Source organism: Martes martes (assembly GCF_963455335.1).
Source record: "Martes martes genome assembly, chromosome: 3".
NCBI classification, from domain to species: Eukaryota; Metazoa; Chordata; class Mammalia; order Carnivora; family Mustelidae; genus Martes; species Martes martes.
In genome coordinates, this window is record NC_137890.1 from 31,267,877 (window position 1) to 31,285,552 (window position 17,676).

Here is a 17,676-nt window from a genome sequence, read left to right on the forward strand (position 1 = left end):
CTAGGATTATTCAACCTGAGTCAGACCGCCATAAAAAGAACCAAAGGCTGGAAGAGAGCACTAATACAGGAGCCAAAGTCCCATACTATTTTTAACTAGAAGTTTTCTTAGCTGACATAACTGTAAGGCAAGGCTCTGCTCATGTCCCAAGCTACCTCCACCATCATCCGTCACAACCTTATCCTCTCCCACTGCAGTGACCTATCTCTTCGTCTGTCTCCCTCAGACAGTGGTGCTCTAGGAGGATGGTCTTTTGCGAGTGTTCTCCCAACATCTAGAACAACGCTTGTGCAGGATAACTCTAATACCTGAATTAATTCTTTCAAGAAATTTGAGTGAAATACTATCAACTCTCTCCAATTCAAAAACAATAAAAATCAAGAAGGAATACCTGTAATCTCATCTTTTACAATGTAGGTGGCTGGGCTCAGGCAGAAGTATTTGAAGATCAGAGTCAATGTAAGGCAAGGTGCTCATCTTCATCCTAACTTAACATTTCTATCTTCCAATCATGATAACTAACATTTATTACATTCTTACAGTGTGCCACAGACTGATGTTAAATACCTTCTCAGTACAGTGCCATTTAATCATCATAAAAATCCATGGAGCAACTACTGTTAATTAGACAGTAGTATATTATTTTAGTTACCTATTTTCTTCTGAGCACTGCAAATTCCCCCGGATCAATATTCCCCTAGAAAAGTTAATTTTCCCATTTGGATCTTACAAAAGAAAATTTGCTACAACTTTGGTCAGCCCTAGCACTGGACTCTCCTCAAACAATCCTTAAACATTCAAAAGCTGCAAGATGGACTCCAAGATATAAAGGACTAGAAATGGGTCTAGAACAAAAGATTCTAATTTAAATCCCTTATCACATTCCATGTAACAGCATTTACTGCTCTCCAGGTAAAAGCAGCAATATGGCAGAATCATGGGGAAACTGGAGCATGGGCATTGAAGGTTTAATGACCCATGACAAGATATTAAGACAGAGAAACTGAGTAAATTCCACACCTGTAATTGTCCAAAAGCACCTCTCTACTACAGGCTGAGTTCCTAATATAGAAAGAGTTAAGTTATATCAAGGGCCTTAGAAAGGAGGCAAATGAGTAGGTCATTAAATTACCTAAAACTAAGAAAGAAATATCTAGACTCACTTACTCCTTAGTGGTAGCGTATAAAGCCAGTAACAACCCTTTCTACCCAGCACAATCTAGAGTGGAACAAAGACAACAGGAGCTGCTGTATTTGCTAGAAGAGGGGAAGAAGGAAGAGAAGTGGAAGGAAAGGAATATAATAGGGAGGTGGGGGAAAGGAGGAGAAAGTAGGAGCCTTGGGAACAGTAGTCATCTCATCCAGATGTGGTTTCCTTACCTTAGTCAGAGCTTGTCCTAGAAGATTCTCAAATGCTTTCAAATTAAGATAGGGTCCATTATAGTACGGGTTACTTTGTGCTTTTCTTCCCAACCAGTACAATGTTATCAAAACCTTGAAAAATTCCACGAAAACAACAAGATCAGTCTATTTAGTAACTAACTGCAAGTCCAGATGCTGGTTAGCCCTCTAGACGGAAGACAGCATATCTATGGAGGCTAAAAAGTAGAGTTTCTTTTAAATTAAGTGAAGGAGAAGGATCATTAAAAGTGTTACTTATTCTTAGATTTCTGTCTCTGAGCACGTTCTCAGACCAAAAGCTCAGATCCCAACAGCTATTTGTATACTCTATCAGTACATAAAGGGAGAACATTTATGAAGAAACCGAATTAAACTTTAAAAGCAATCAACTTTTCTGACAAACTTTTAGACTGAACCCTTAAAATCAGTAATTCTCAGCTTCCTTAATAGGGTGCTCTTGTATTTTTTTAAATAAAGCATTCACACCTTTAGAAATTCTTCTACTATGCAGAATGTTAGACATATAACTGCACTGAGCAATTACCCACAGTTCTTAAACTTTCAGTCTTTTTCCTTAAAGTCTGATCTGATGGTTTGACCTCTAAAGATCCTGAAGTACGTTCATTTGTTTTTCCCACCTTACTCACGTATAAGGACCCACCCCCCAGGTCCCACCTCCCCTCTTACCCCCTGACATCAGAGAATATACAGTTTAATATTAAACATACTTCGAGTTCCTGACTGCTTGGCTACTGGGAACAATTCCACTAGAAAAAGGATTCACAGCATATCGGATATTTTTAGATCCCACTGCCTTATTACAGAATACATAAGTAAAAAACCATTAATAATGTTCCCTTAAATATAGCTTACATTTTTCACTCTCCTATCAGTCTCTTCTTGCCTGTAAAGAAAAAAGAAAATGTCTATTAAGTAATATCTACGAGCTTTAAATTATTAAGTAGAAAAAACTCCTTTTTATTCTAATGTTCTATTAATATTACCACCTGGTAAACCTTCGACTGCATATTATCCATCAGAGTTTTTCCATGTTCACTGATTTCATGAAATAGAATGGTCCATTTTCTATAAAAAGCAAGGCTGTCTTTTTCTCATTTTTTTCATTAATCTGATTTTTTAATGCGCTATTTGCATTTTTGTATTTTCATTTTAAGCAGTGTTTTAAACCCATCCCAAAGTGGGGCAGGTCAGTGTGCCTCATGGCACAAAAATGGAGAAAAGACAAAAACCTTAAAGAGCAGGGCTGGGGTGGGGTGGGGTGCGGAGTTTCTCATGGAGTTTTCTTTTCCATCGTCCATGGGTTTTTCACCCAAATTCCTCGGAGCAAAATGCTCAGAGATCAAGGTCCTGCAGATGTTGAGAATTACAGTTTTAAAAATGGCCACGAATCTCTGCCTGAAGAGATTTCACTCTGTCACAAGAATCATGAGTTTTCTCCCGCACCTATGAAAGGGCATGATATTTGTGCGAGAAGGTAAAAGGAGGCAGATATCACCTCATTGTTGAAGAAAGAACATCAGTTAACGAACAAGGGGTCACCCTAACCTAATGTGCTTCCTGTCGTGAGACAGACTGAAGCAGGATCATTGCTAATTCAGAGACTGGAGAAGCCAGAACTAGATAAACTTTCTGGCCTAAAAGTCTGTAAGTATTATATTTTCCACATAAAATGTATATACATATATGTCATATGTACATAGGAGAGATATAAAATACATTTCTAACATATAAGACCTGTACACAGGAAAGTAAAAGGGGAGAGAATGAGCACACAAACATTTAACTTAACTTTCAAAGAATCAGTGAGACGGCTACGGCCATTCCATTCCAGAAAACAAACATGAAGTGAAATGGACCTTAGAACAACATGCACCTCCTATCTACCCCAAAACAGGACAAAAATAAAATCTACAGGTTCTTACACTACTGCGGAAATGTAAATTTATGCAATGACTTTAACCTGTAATCCATCTGGTAACAATTACAAAAGCTGAGTATGTGCGTATTCTAGAACCCAGGAACTCCAATCCCCGGTATATACCTGGGATTATAATACAGCAGAAATGCTGGGATGCATGGCTGTACCTGGGATTCAGCAGAAATGCTCACATATATTCACCAAAAGTCATATACGAGGTTGATGGAAGCACCCTTCATAATAGAATAAACTGGAAACTGCACATAGGTCTTTAACAATAGAATGGCTGGGGCGCCAGGGTGGCTCAGTGGGTTAAGCCTCTGCCTTCAGCTCAGGTCATGATCCCAGGGTCCTGGGATCAAGCCCCGCATTGGGCTCTCTGCTCAACAGGAAGCCTGCTTCCTCCTCTCTCTGCCTGCCTCTCTGCCTACTTCTGATGTCTGTCAAACAAATAAAATCTAAAAACAAAACAACAACAACAAAAAAAACAATAGAATGGCTAAATCAGGGAATACCCACAATGAAACATTATGTGGCCATAAGAATGAACAATCTGCAACTACCATGACCATACGATTCAGTCTAGCAATGAGAAGCAAAAGCGGCCAGACACAAACAATGCAGATTGTAATTTTCAGTCACAGGAAGTAAAAAACCAAAGATACGGTGTTAGAAGAGCAGTTACTCTTGTGGGGAAGGATGGTGGAAGGATTAGAACAAATAAGAGGACACTGATACTTCTCTTCATTTTGATCTGGAAGCTGACTACCCAAATTCCTTGCATTCTGTCTCTGAAGTCTTTGAAGATTTATTTATTTATTTATTTAACAGAGAGAGAGAGAGAGAGAGATCACAAGTAGGCAGAGAGGCAGGCAGAGGGGGAAGCAGGCTCCCCACTGAGCAGAGAGCCTGATGCAGGGCTCAATCCCAGGACCCGGAGACCATGACCTGAGCCTCGAAGGCAGAGGCTCAACCCACTGAGCCACCCAGATGCCCCTCCATAAAGGTTTCTATTCCAACACACTCCTTTACCACTTACTTTTTATTACAATAAAGCAATCACTATAAATATATATGGTCTATTCTGTAATAAACAAAATAAGCAGTAACCTGGGCACTGCAACCTTTCACGCACTTTACATTCCCTTCTAAGTACGAGCATTTATAATGTGTTCTTGAACACAATGACACACAAGCCAGCCAAATCAGTACCCTATCACTGAAATGCAATGCCAGGAATTCAAGTTGTCAATGATTTGCGGGAGTCAACAGAGGCCACTCTCTGACACAGAACAAACACATCCCACTGGATGGAAGTCAGTAACCATGTGGCTTCCTTACCTTCTGTGGCCACTGGGCACAACCCCAAACCCCAAAGCCTTTTAAATAGAACAGGCTTGTGGTGAAGCTCATGCTAACACAGACTTTCCATGAGCCAACCAAGTTACTGCCCAACACAAGAGAACCAAAAATAAGGCAGCCCAATCTACAGAGCTGGCTAATTCCTCCATAAACATTTCAAGAGTAAACATGCTGTCAGACCATGTTTAAGAGAATGGACTTCAGGTCAGATCTGGATCCTGCTAACTATGTTCATCTGAGCAATTTGACTCTCAAAAATTTTCATTTCCTTCTGATGATATTGGGGAGAATGCTCCCCAGTTTAGAAGACTAGGAGGAAATGTCCACGATACTTAAGAGAATCCCCAGCCTCATGGTAAGTGCTCATGAAGAAGCAGTCACCACTAGACCAGAAGCCATGTGGGGGTAGGGCCCACTTACCATGCTGCACACAAATGCTTCCTTGTGAAGCCATGCTGAACCCAAATATTTAAAATTGCAACCAGGCTCTCAGATACTCCCTATCTCTCATCTCTGCTCTATTTTTGCACTTCTGTCTATGACTCTCCTCCACCAGAATGTGCTTTCGTGTCCTACCATCTCCCGGGCTTCCTAAGACAGGTCTACCACGTAATATTTTATTAACAATGCTTAGCACAGAGCATGGTACACAAATGCTCTCAAATATTGACTGAATACATTTATTTAGCTTGCAGAAATGTAAGCTAGCAAGAGAAAGCCTAAAATCATAAAAGTTCAGGTGATTCCTCATAAATATGCATGATGTCACAGAACAGTTAAATAGCACTAGATTGCTTAAAACATACCCAAAATGGACTCAAATTGTATTGGTACGCATAATGGGGCTTCTTTCTTAAAAGACTACCTTTAAAATTGCAATGAAGGGGACTTCTTTACAACTGTACATCAGTAAGTAAAAAAAAAAAACAAAAAAAAGGCAGAGATTCAAAAACAAAAAGACCAACTTCAGAGCGCTAAGGGCAAAGATGAAGGGCTAGTCTCTGCAATGAAAAGCTTCCCAGCAGAGCTCTGAAAGACAAGAGCCAAGGAATCTAAACCTTCCTTGAAACCCAAATTTACCATAAAAAGAGATAGAGATGAAATATTAATAGTTTCCAAAAATGACTACATTGAGTATGTTGCCAGCCTTCTCATACACTAATTTTTAATACTGCATTTATAATATTCAGAAAAATCACAAGTATAACACAGATATAATCTTCCACTCTTAATAGTTCTGATCATTTCTTTACAACCTGACAAAAGGCCAGAAGACATATATTCATACAGACCTCTGAACCTTCTGCCAGAGGTCAGGAAGAAAAGAGGCACAAACTTTCAAGTGAGCCCATCAGTGAGCACATTCATCTGTAAAACCTTTTCCTAATAACTTCTGGTATACTTCACACCAGGAAGCTCTAGGTCTCATTTCACCTTTCCTTATCGGAAGCTATTTTAAAATACTAGTACAAATCATCAATCAAGAGGACCACCTTTAAGCAAAGGGAAATAAAATCCACGTAGATGTTCTAGCTCTCTTGCAGAGATCCCCAGGGCTGGGTTCTTCCACAAAGAGCCAGCTTGGCTAAGGGGCCATGTTCTGGGGTCTCACTTCTGGGTGCGAATTCTGACTCCACTATGACTAGTCCTGAGAACTCAGTCATGTACTGAAGTCTCCTAGTCTCACCTAGGAACAACATACCAGTCTTGCTGGGCTTAAATGAGAAATTTAAGAGGCGCTTAACTGAAACAGATCACGTAATGGGGACATTTCAAAACTATCCTCCAATTATCCATCTCAACCAAACAGTGTGGGGGAAGAGAAATGGCCAGAGGACAGTCCACACATAATATCTTTCCCTGAAAGAGACATTTCTGTGAAGCACAATCCAAGACACTCTCATGTTATGCTTTCTTTGCCCTCTTGCCATGGAAAGCTTTGAACAAGAAAGTATTTCTAGAATAAGGTCAAACAAAGGTCAAGACAAACTGCTGTGGTATTATTATCACTGGCCAAACATCCATATTGGCATCAAGCCAGTCCTCTTCATCCATCCTTTTTCTAACAGAAACTGCCTTGGCCAACCCTCAAATTCTCCAAATACTAAAAATCACAGAGGGGGGAAAAAAGGTGCCTACATGGCCAAAATCTATTCCCCTAATATCTGATAGCATAGTTTGGAAACAAAGGATGAGATTATAGTTTTATTATAGCTTGGGGTAGCCAGTTGTGTTCTAGGGCTTCATCAAAAGTATTTCCAAATACCTTCTGTTTATCGGAAGAGCTAACCATCACCCTCCACCCCCACCCACAGGCATGGGCCCACCCACCGCAGCCCTCCCCATCATCCCTTCTGCTAGACTGCAGAGCACTGGAGCATGCCTGACTCATGGTCTTATCTGTGGAGTCAGCCACAGGCCTGCACTCAATGCGTTTATGTAGAAGTTACTTAAACAACTCACAGAGCCAGTCCAGCAGATGAAGGACCAAGAGACAGAGGGAATTTTCCACCAAACCAGGTAAAATTTCATAGTTTTAAATACCTACCCACTTCTCTATCTTCCTCTTCCATATCTCGACACACCTTTTCTTCAAGCTACCAACTTCCTCATTTACAACAGTGAAAGGTCCAATCTCCTCAGCTCTCCCACAATATCATAATTCCCAAAGAACTGAATATTTCATGCTCCAAAATCATCTTTCCTCCCCAAATCTCAACCCCCATCCTCTCCAAGCCTTCACCAACTGGTAAAGTTAAAATACAGTTGCCTTAGTGAATCATCAAGGAACATGATTAAAAATTCATGCTGGAATGTCTTCTAGACTGGCAATATTTTTGCCTCAGATACCACAGGGGGAGACCTCCCCACATCCTGATAGGAAGAATGAGAAGTGTGGTCCCACCTGCCACTCCCTCAAGCTTCTCTGGTTAACGAGGAATCTGGAATTCTATATGGGGCTCAAGTACAGCTTCCTACCCCACCCACCTCTTCCCTGCCACACATACTCAACCTTCTTTCGGCCCCTAATCCTACAGCCCTCTAGTCCTCCTTTCTTGGCCCAGAATAAACTTCCACCCTTGTGCCTCAGAACAACTGCAACTCACTGGGTGATTTTTGTCCCCAGGCATCCACTTCCAGAGGCGACTTCCCAGAATGAGTAAGACGGGGGTTCCTGCTAGGGACCCAACCCTTCTAGAGTTAGTCTGGCCCTGCCCTCCACGGCACAGCTGACCTGGATGTTGCCTCTTTGGAAACCGGGCTGATGTTAGAGAAACTGGACTCACAAGATACTTGGTGGCTCTCCAAGCCACTAAGTGATCTCTGCCCTCCAGTTATTGCTAATGAAGTCTGGCCACCTGTTCACAACTTTAAAAATATTTCAAGAAATGAGGCCCTGAGTCATGATTTCATAAACGGTCACAAGCAGAAGTGTGTGGACCGCATCTGCTTTCAATCTCTCAGATTGAAAGGGGGGAGGCACATGTGTGGCAATGGGAGACGGCGGAGACAAGTCACAGCAGATGTCTTCTCATGACAGCGGTGGCATCATTTTTATATCTGCAACAAGACGGTGGCCTCTACAAGGTAGCAAAGAGGGAACTCTGAGCAATCCTAAAGGGTACTAAGTGAAAGTGTTCAGAAACATAACAAACAAATAACTTCTAACACTACTATCTAAGGAAATGGGTTGTTTTTATTCCAAATGCAGGAATCAAAGAAGCAATGTAGGAACCGATCAAATAATGGTTTTTTTCTACTAACAGAAGCTCTATTTTTCTATTAATGGAAGCTTACCCACTGCATTACTTAATATAGAGCAAATACTACCACCTTTCTCGAATGACCGCGTCAAGCAGGGGGAAGAGACCTGTGAATAACAAGTTCAAGAAGAATTCTTAGAATACTGCACTTATTCTTTCCTTCTCTCCAAGTGAGCTGCATTTAAAAAATGAAATTCTTCCTTTCCTCCCACCTTCATCCCTAAAAATGAAACTGCATTCCATTGGACAATCTTCCAGCAATGTTAGACAATCTATGTGACTCATAGATTTTCATCTCCCATAGTTGCAAAATGCAGGTCTACCTGAATGTAGAAACTGTACAAATGATTCTTGGGAAAACAGCATGAAACCTGGAGGTAATTAGTGAGCACAAAGAGATAAACTCGTGCTTTCTGAACTTACCTATGTGAGAAAAAAATCTTGGAAATTCAACAGTTTTTGCCCTAGCAATATAAAATGCTTTTTTCCCCAAACCTGACAATCAAGTAAGTACCTCTTGTTAAAAATAATTTATTAAATTTCACACACTCCCACAGGCTACTAAGAATAGCTAAGTTTCACTTAAAGAGAAAGGAAGAAAACTGCAGGCCTCCAAAGACACTGACATTGCTTCAAAAATGACATTGAAGCTGAAACCTGAGCTTTCTCTCTAACTCTCAAAACTGCAGATGCTTTGTAATTCTCTTCTACTTGGTGGAATGCTTGCTATCACATACAACTGATTTCACACTGGAAACTCACACATGTACATTCCCTGTTCTACTGCAACCCCAAAATAGGCAATTCTCAATGTGGGACTGAGTACCCATCATGTATGCTGTGTACTAAATGGAATTACACATTTGACTATATCAAATGTATTGGGGAGAGGCTAGAGAGGATGTCAACTACAGACTGACCCATAGTTTTACTTCTGTAGGTAACAATGCTAGGTAGCAGCAGCAATGAAAATAGTGAGTTTTGGTTTCAGACATTAAGTTTGAGACACTTAGCAAAGTAGAAATGGTAAGTAATTGGTAATTAGACACAGAAGTAAGAAGTTCAAGCTAGGAATCTAGGTTGGAGATATAATCTGGGGAACTGTCAGCACAGAGAAGAAATGTAAGGTCATAATGCTAAAATAGTATCACCTAGAAAATAAAGGTAGATGAGAAGATGTCTAGGGACTGAGTTCTGGAAAACCCAACACATAAGGGTTAAGAAGTAGAGGAGAAACCAGCAAAGAGGACAGAGGCCCATCCCATGTGATAGGGAGAGAGGCATCCCAGAGGTAAGGGAAGAAGGTAGAGGGGACAACAACGTCAAAAAATACTGTTGAGAGCGGAGCTGAGGAATTGCTATTGGATTGTTCTTAAATCCTTATAGTATCTAACACACATACACACGATGACTAAATTATTGGTTTGCTTCTCCTCAAAGGAGGGAAGAGAATGATATGTCAACAAAAATCTTGTCAAAACCACTGATGTCCCAAAGATACAATTTAGGAGAATACTGAACTACATATCTCAGGTGTCCTTCCAGATGCTCAAACCCATGTTCAACGTCAATATGAAAATCAACCAGAAGCATAAATCTTCTAGTATCATGATACTGGAATTTGCTAGGTGAGGTACTTTCAAAGTCAGTGTCTCTCAAACCGTGGGAAGATGGTAAAATTTAATAGGATTTAAGGTGGAAAATTTTGCAAAGTATTGTGTATTTTCTTCTCAAATACACACAATAACCAATTAAAGTTTTGAGAAGTCCTGCAACAAGAGAGCCTTTTCACTTAAAGTTTGAAAAATTTTTTCATTATTTTTTGGCACGACTGTTACTGAAATATTAAGAGACACTGTATTATGAAGTATTTTGCAATTGTGTTCTGTTTTAAGCTCACTTTATGCTTAATTACATAATGTATATTAAAATAATTGCCTTTATGGGGCGCCTGGGTGGCTCAGTGGGTTAAAGCCTCTGCTTTCAGCTCAGGTCATAATCCTAGGCTCTCTGGTCAGCAAGGAGCCTGCTTCCTCCTCTCTCTCTCTGCCTGCTTCTCTGCCTACTTGTGATCTCTCTCTGTCAAACAAATAAATAAAATCTTTAAAAAATATATAATTGCCTTTATTAAGTACTTTATATTATTCATTATATTGATTATTATACATTATCTCCTTTAATCCCCAGAACCATCTAATGATTACTAAGTAGAAAATTGGGTCTCCAAAGGCTTAATACTTTCCCAGAGTCATAAAACTATTAAGACTTGATGTGAGCCATACTTTTCATAAACTAAAATCCATAGACCAAGACCATGTTTTAGTATTAGTATAGTCACACTTTCCACCATTATGTATTTTTTAAATAATTCATTTCTTTCCTAATTCTGAAAAAATAATTGTCTCTATACTATTTTGAAATAGGATTCTCTATATTCTCTCAAAGTGTTGGCTCAAAACCCACCTATGGCAATAACTATATCCTGAGTAAATCTGCCTCCCACAGACAACATCAGAAGCTCCCCAGTACCAACTTTTTGGTAAGAGTTTAGCTATGTGTTCCACTGCCTTGAACATAAAACCCATTATGGGATTCCACACATGGAAAACTGCCAGAGCACTTTATAGAAGACTTCTAAGCAAATGAAGTATATCACAATAATTCTCAGAGCAAGAGAATAACTGCCAAATATAGATTTCCTGTACTTCACCACCGCTAAACCTTCATGAATAGTTTTTTGGAAGACAAGTACTTATCAACTATAAATAAGATTATAAATTAAGCACAAATGAGATGAAATGGGAAAATCTTTTGGTCTCCTAAAGGCAACTTTTCCTACATTAAAAAAAGCTGGATCTACTTTTAGGTTTGTGAAAATTAAGATATATGTATATGCCAGGTGTAAGGAAAGAAGGTAGAGAGGACAAAAAGTATATAAAGTATTTTTCGACTTTTTTGGTCAAAAAATGTGTGTGTGTGTGTGTGTGTGTATATATACACACACACACACACATATATATATACACATATATATATATAAAATTTAGTAATTTTTGACCTTTATAGGTCAAAAGTACACAGTATTTTTTTAAAGTACATAGTATTTTTTTTACTTTTTGACCTGTATATAAAGATTTATTTATTCGAGAGAGAGAGAAGCTGTATCTCCAATGAACATGGAGCCCCATTCAGAGGACTTAATCTCACGACGCTAAAACAATGAACTGAGCCAAAATCAAGAGTTGGATGCCTGAGCCACCCAGGTGCTCCAACTGAGATATAAAGTGCCTAACATGTAAAAACTTATTTCCTTTCTGATACACATGAACATTCCTGGCAGCAAAGCATGAGAGCATATAAATTATTAGTAAGCTATCACACTGCTAATTTCTCAGCTGTAATTTATGCTAAATGTGCTATGTGTGCATATAGTACAATTCCATATTATCAAAGTAATACATACTACTTATGCAACCTACACATTCAAAAGTCTCCATATTGCTTAGAAGTAAATTATTCTCCTTGCCTCTATCTAACACTTGTTTCAAAATTTTTAATTTCCATTTCCACAATGGGAAAAATAAGCACTACTTCCCCTCCAAAAAAATCCCTATCCCAATTTTATCATTTTAGTCCTAAATTTTGCCTGTTTTAGATAAGCCCTTCTTTATCTAATGTTTACTGGAGCAATTCCAAGATAGAAAAAAAACCTTAATTTTTCACAATTTTATTTAATCCAAAGGTTCATGGAAGCAATATAAATTTAGAGCAGGGAGGGTGTCTCAACCTTGGCAGCATTACCATTTTGAACTGGATAGTTCCTTATTGTGGGGGAATTATACTGTGCATTGTAGGGTGTTAAACAGCATTCCTGGAATTACCCACTTGATACCAGCAGCACTCCACTCACACCAGCCATGACAATCAAAAACGTCTCCAGACATTGCCAAATGTCCCCTGGGGGGCAAAATCACCCATGGTTGAGTGAGAACCACTGTTTTGGAGGATCTAAGATTTCGAAAAAAGCACACTCAAGGTTCCCATGGGTTGAAAATTAGTGGAAAGTGTCATCTAATGACTGCTATCTAGAAAAAGATATCAAGTGTGATCGATGCAAACAGCCAAGCAATGACTAAACACCTGAGAAGTTCATGAAAAACATACTATGAGATTCAAGGGCAAGACCTAACTCAGTGCCTGCATCGTAACAGACACTTAGTAAATATATACCAAATGCTCAAAGAATTACAAATTAGTATAAGTTAGGAACTCAGAGTTCTCATTACCCTGGAAAAATGCATTCATGCTTGCTTATCCTTCATATTTAAATTGGTAAATAATGCAACAGATCTTCACATTCTCTATCACAGTCATATTAAACCATGTCCTATTAAGTCTGACCAATTTAGATGGCCCTCCAATTAAACCTTATTAAAGCCATTATTGAGCAATAAGTGAGGTCCCGTTTTTCATACAATCCAGAATGGTTAGGTACATTCTTTAAAATATATCTGTATATAAAATATATTGTGTATTGCTACTTAATAGTGTACCATTATAGATTTTCCTAGTTTAAACACAAATATTCCATCTCTAATTCTTTATTTTTTGTTCACAATATTGATAATTTGAGTACTACCACAGACTGAAAAACCAACATCCCCTTCCCCCAAAATGTTCACATCCTAATCCCTTGAATCTGCAAATGTTACCTTACATGGCAAGAAGGATTTTGCAGGTTAAGGGTTTTGAGATGAGGAGATATCCTGGATAGTCAAGTTGGCCCCTAAGGGTCAAGTATCCTGATGAGAGGAAGACTTGATGACTACAGGAAAAGGGGATGGGACCACAGAGGCAGAGACTGAGAAGAGGCAGCCAGCAGCCAAGGAATGCCTGATGTCTCTAGAAGTCAAGAGGTGAAGAACAGATTCTCCCTCTAGAGTCTCAAGCAGGAACCAGACGAACTGGCACCTTGATTTTAGTCCCTGAAGACTAATTTTAAACATATGACCTCCAGAACCATAAAAAATATATTTGTGTTGCTTTAAGTCACTAAATAGTGGCCACAGGACACTAACACAAGTCCTACATCAGCATCTCTCCATGCATTTCCTTCAGTAGAGCTCTATATTGTGCTGTCCCCAGTGCTATCCCCATTTGCCAGATAGGAGACCAAAGCTTAATGAGATTAAGTGACTTTCTAGAAGTTTTCTTGTATAGCTATAAATCAAGCCCAAATCTATCTCCCCTAAAAGTCAACTCTAAGCAACAAGAGTATCATTTGGCTAAAAAAAAAAAGGCACGGACTCCTTATTGTCCATTTTAAACTTCATCCACAGCAACCACTGCCAACAGTGCTACCTGCACATAATCTGTGTCAACAAAACTCCATTCACAGCTGAGCTGTCACTACATTCATATGAAAATCCACGAAGACATCTGTCCCACGGCAAAACTACAAATACAGAAGTAGTACAGGTAACATTAGAAAAAGGAAGAAGATAATGGAGAATTTCTATTTCTTCATGGATATATCTTCCAAATCTCCCAAGACAAATAAAACCAAAACCAATCTACCTCCTGAGTAGAAATAAATGTAGCCTGAGGAATTTGTTGTAAAAAAAAAAAAAAGTGGGTTTTTTTAAAAGAGTTTATTTATTTTACAGAGAGAAACAGCATGAGCAAGAGGGGGAGAGGGAGAAAGAGGCAGCCTCCCCACTGAGCCTGGAGCCCAGTGGAGGGCTCATTCCCAGGATCCTGAGATCCTGACCTGAGCTGAAACTAAGAATCAGACAGTTAACCAACTATGCCACCCAGATGCCCCGCCAAAAAATTATTTTTAATTTAATATTTTATGATTTATCTTCTGGCAATTTGTATAAAACCACCTGTCTTTTATTAGAAAGCCAACATCATGCATTATTTAAAACTTTTCCATGTACACATACCACCTGTGACAGCTTTTCTATTTCTTATTTAGCCTTCTACATAACACTTGAAATTTCAGAATATTATCAAAGTATCACCAATCATCCTTATATAAACCACCGAGAAAGAAAGGACACGCTTCAGAGGAATAACATAATTGGCTTTCAAATTCAGATTAATATAACCCTGCCTTTCAATTAACTTTCAAGGTCAATATACATTCAATCCAATATCCTTCAGACGACTTGGCATTTATTGCAATCAACTTCAATTTTCCCATTTTATTTGCAAATACCTTTTTGAAATTTCTGAGACTAAGGAACCTAACTAGCTCTTTCTTCTTTCCCCTCCCCACCCTCACTGTATTTAGTCCAAACCAAATTCAACTAGTACTTCCCAGACAACTTTTCTCAGATGTGCCCTTTCTATTCCCACTAACATTATCTCAGCTTAGAATGTAAAATCTAATAAATTCTTCTCCAATGCACGTATCATCTAATCCCCAATCCTGTTCATGCTTCCATGTTTTCCCATCCAGTGAAGGGCTAAGTTTCGGAGCCAGAAAGCTAAGCCCTAATTAACCCAACGACTTCCTCTTCTCCAAACTCACTTCCCTACCAACCAAATCCTATCAATTCTAGCTCCTAAATATCTCTCGTATTCATCGCTTGTTTCTCAGACCTATTTCCTGTCTTCGGTCTTTCCCCCTCCTTCTTCACAGAGGTGACTCAAGAATCTTCCTAAAATGGAATGCTCTCTATGTGTCCTTCCTTAACATTCTTATTTTTTAATGGCTTATTTCCCTTGAGTAAAATCCAAACGTGGCATTTGCATTCAGCTCTAGCTACTTTTAGTCACCTCATTTCTTGACCTGCCCCAGCACAAACCCAACATTCTTTCCATGAAACATCCTTAGAATTCTCTCAACATTCCTGATCCCTCCCATCTCTACATGGGAGACAATAGGTTTTTTCTTTCTAGAAGTTTCCTGACTCTTCTTCCCTTCTTTTGAGCTACTCATTCTCTCAGCTTACGCTCACATTTCACCTACCTCTGAAGACTTCCTATATGCTCCTAGAGGCTTTCTCCCATGTGATCCCATGTATACCCAATGCAGACTGCTTTTAGAACATTCCATTATACTATGATGTACCATGGATGCCTCCCCTGAAGTCTCTTGCACTAGACTGTGAATTCAGAGATAGAATGAATTCAGAGATAGAATGTTGTTCAGCTTTGGTTCAGTATTAAAACACTCCAGCTTCTCTCTAAAAATCTATCCAAGTACCCAGAATTATTTTTAAGGGGACATTTGACTATGTCATTTACTTCCTTTCATCCCCATTAAAATACAGGGCTCTCCGGGATTTAACCTTGAACTTAATTTTAGTTACATGCCCCATCTCCATCTTTCAGCCATTTCTTGTTGTATCCCATACTCTGACTTCAACCAAGAAAGTCAGAACCTGTTAATTCTTACAAAGAGCCAAATATGCCATTCCTTCAGCCTAAAATGCCCAGAATCGATCACATATTTAATTCTTAAATGTCAATTTCCAGTGAAGTCCCACAGGACAATGCCATTACCTGAGAACACCATCACTCTGGAGACTGAATAGCTCATATGGGTATAAGGATAATAGCTACATGAATATGAAGCCATACCATTATTCATCCACTTGCATACATTGCTAATGTTAATATACTTGTATACTTTTATCACCATCTCCAAAGGAACTCTGAGGACTAATCTTTTTCTTATTATAAACATTATTTATATAATAGCAGTTTTGTTAAGTATAAACTTAAATAAAAATATTCTTAGGATAACAATTTCACATACTTTCTCTTTGGAGTAGTTCTCATTGATTTATTCCCTATAACAGAAGTTCTCAAAGCATGGTCTCCAGACCAGCAGCATTTAAAGCACCTTAGAACTTGTTGGGGGGGAAAAAAATCATCTCAAGTCCTACTCCATACCTATGGAATCAGCAACTGGGGTTGGGGTCCAGTAAGGTGGCTCACTGAGCCCTCCCAGTGATCCCGGTGCATGCCAATGAGTAAGAGACACTGCCCTATAAATATACAAAACTGAAACCGACATCTTTAACTGAAACTACAGCTTCAACTAGTTTGCTACTTCTCTGAAAGAGGAAGTTAAAATGAAACATAATTCCTCTAGACTCGCCCAAGCAGAATTTAAAACAAAAAGCCCAGAGAAACTCAGAATTAAGCAAAAAGCCTGGAACTCCTGCCAACGATTTTCAAGCGTGCACTGAATAAACCTCACATGCTTCCCTGTGCTTGGGCTTGCTTTAGAGGGCACCATAAAAATGCACTTGATTTGTTGCTTCCACAGCACACCAAGCTGCCTCTCAGGAGGTCTTGGTCCAGGGATCTAAAGGACGGGGAAAGTCATTGAGTTTATTACTTAACACTCCATAAGCACCAACACTCCAAGGAATCCAGAAGAGAACACCTAAGCATAAAAACACGCTTCGGGTCCACAGAACAGAATGCTTCAAGAAGCGCATTTTCTGAAAAGTCAACCACTTCTGGTTTTAAAGGAGTACGATTCAGGAGATTCTAGTGAGTTACTCTTTGTTGCATTCCTTATAATTTCCTCATGGCATTCATTCCCATTTTATATCTGCAAAGAAGAGTGATTGGTTAAAAAAAAAAAATTTAAAAGCCTAGACATATTTCCTATTGCCTAATCTCTAATTTGTTTACCCCAGTTAAGGAAGTCTGAATTAAATAATGCTGGAATAATTTGTCTGAACGTGGTAAAAGATTAAATATGAATCCGAGGCCGCCTTAATAGAAAATCCTACACCAAAAGTTATAATATCAAAGTAGTTTCTGTAAAAATCATCTTGAGTAAAAAGAGTTATAAAGGCATCAGATTTAAAACACAAAAACAGAACTCTTGAGAAGAGATGCACAACATGGATGAAGAAAAATGTATGGTGCCATCTGCACCAAAAAATCAAATTGCCATCGGTAAACGTCCTTCTTTACATGGTAAAATGCGTAACCATGTGAACATATTCTGGTCTGCTGATGCAAGCAGGTCGTTTCCTTTGGAACTTCATTCTAGCTCTTATTTTATTCAGTTTACTAAATCTAAAATAGAGTAATAAATTAAAATGTAGATTTAGTGTCAATATGAACAGCCAGTCATTGAAATAAATAAGGTTAGCACCACGTAAAATGAAATATTACCCTCCTTCAAGTCATTTGCTGCTCTGGTTAAGTAGGGAGTGAGGCCCGTGGAAAGAA

General features: G+C 38.9%; 1 protein-coding gene across 1 annotated transcript in view; it reads right to left on the bottom strand.

Annotated features, from left to right (window-relative positions):
- The window catches only part of LMO7 (LIM domain 7), a 200,835-nt gene that overhangs the window by 57,321 nt on the left and 125,838 nt on the right, over nucleotides 1–17,676 (bottom strand). The window contains exons 6-7 of the mRNA XM_080799836.1: nucleotides 2,275–2,305; nucleotides 1,381–1,494 (exon numbers count right to left, since the gene is read on the bottom strand). Of these exons, the coding sequence (XP_080655962.1) occupies nucleotides 1,381–1,494; nucleotides 2,275–2,305 (145 nt within the window). The remainder of the gene's footprint in view (nucleotides 1–1,380; nucleotides 1,495–2,274; nucleotides 2,306–17,676) is intronic.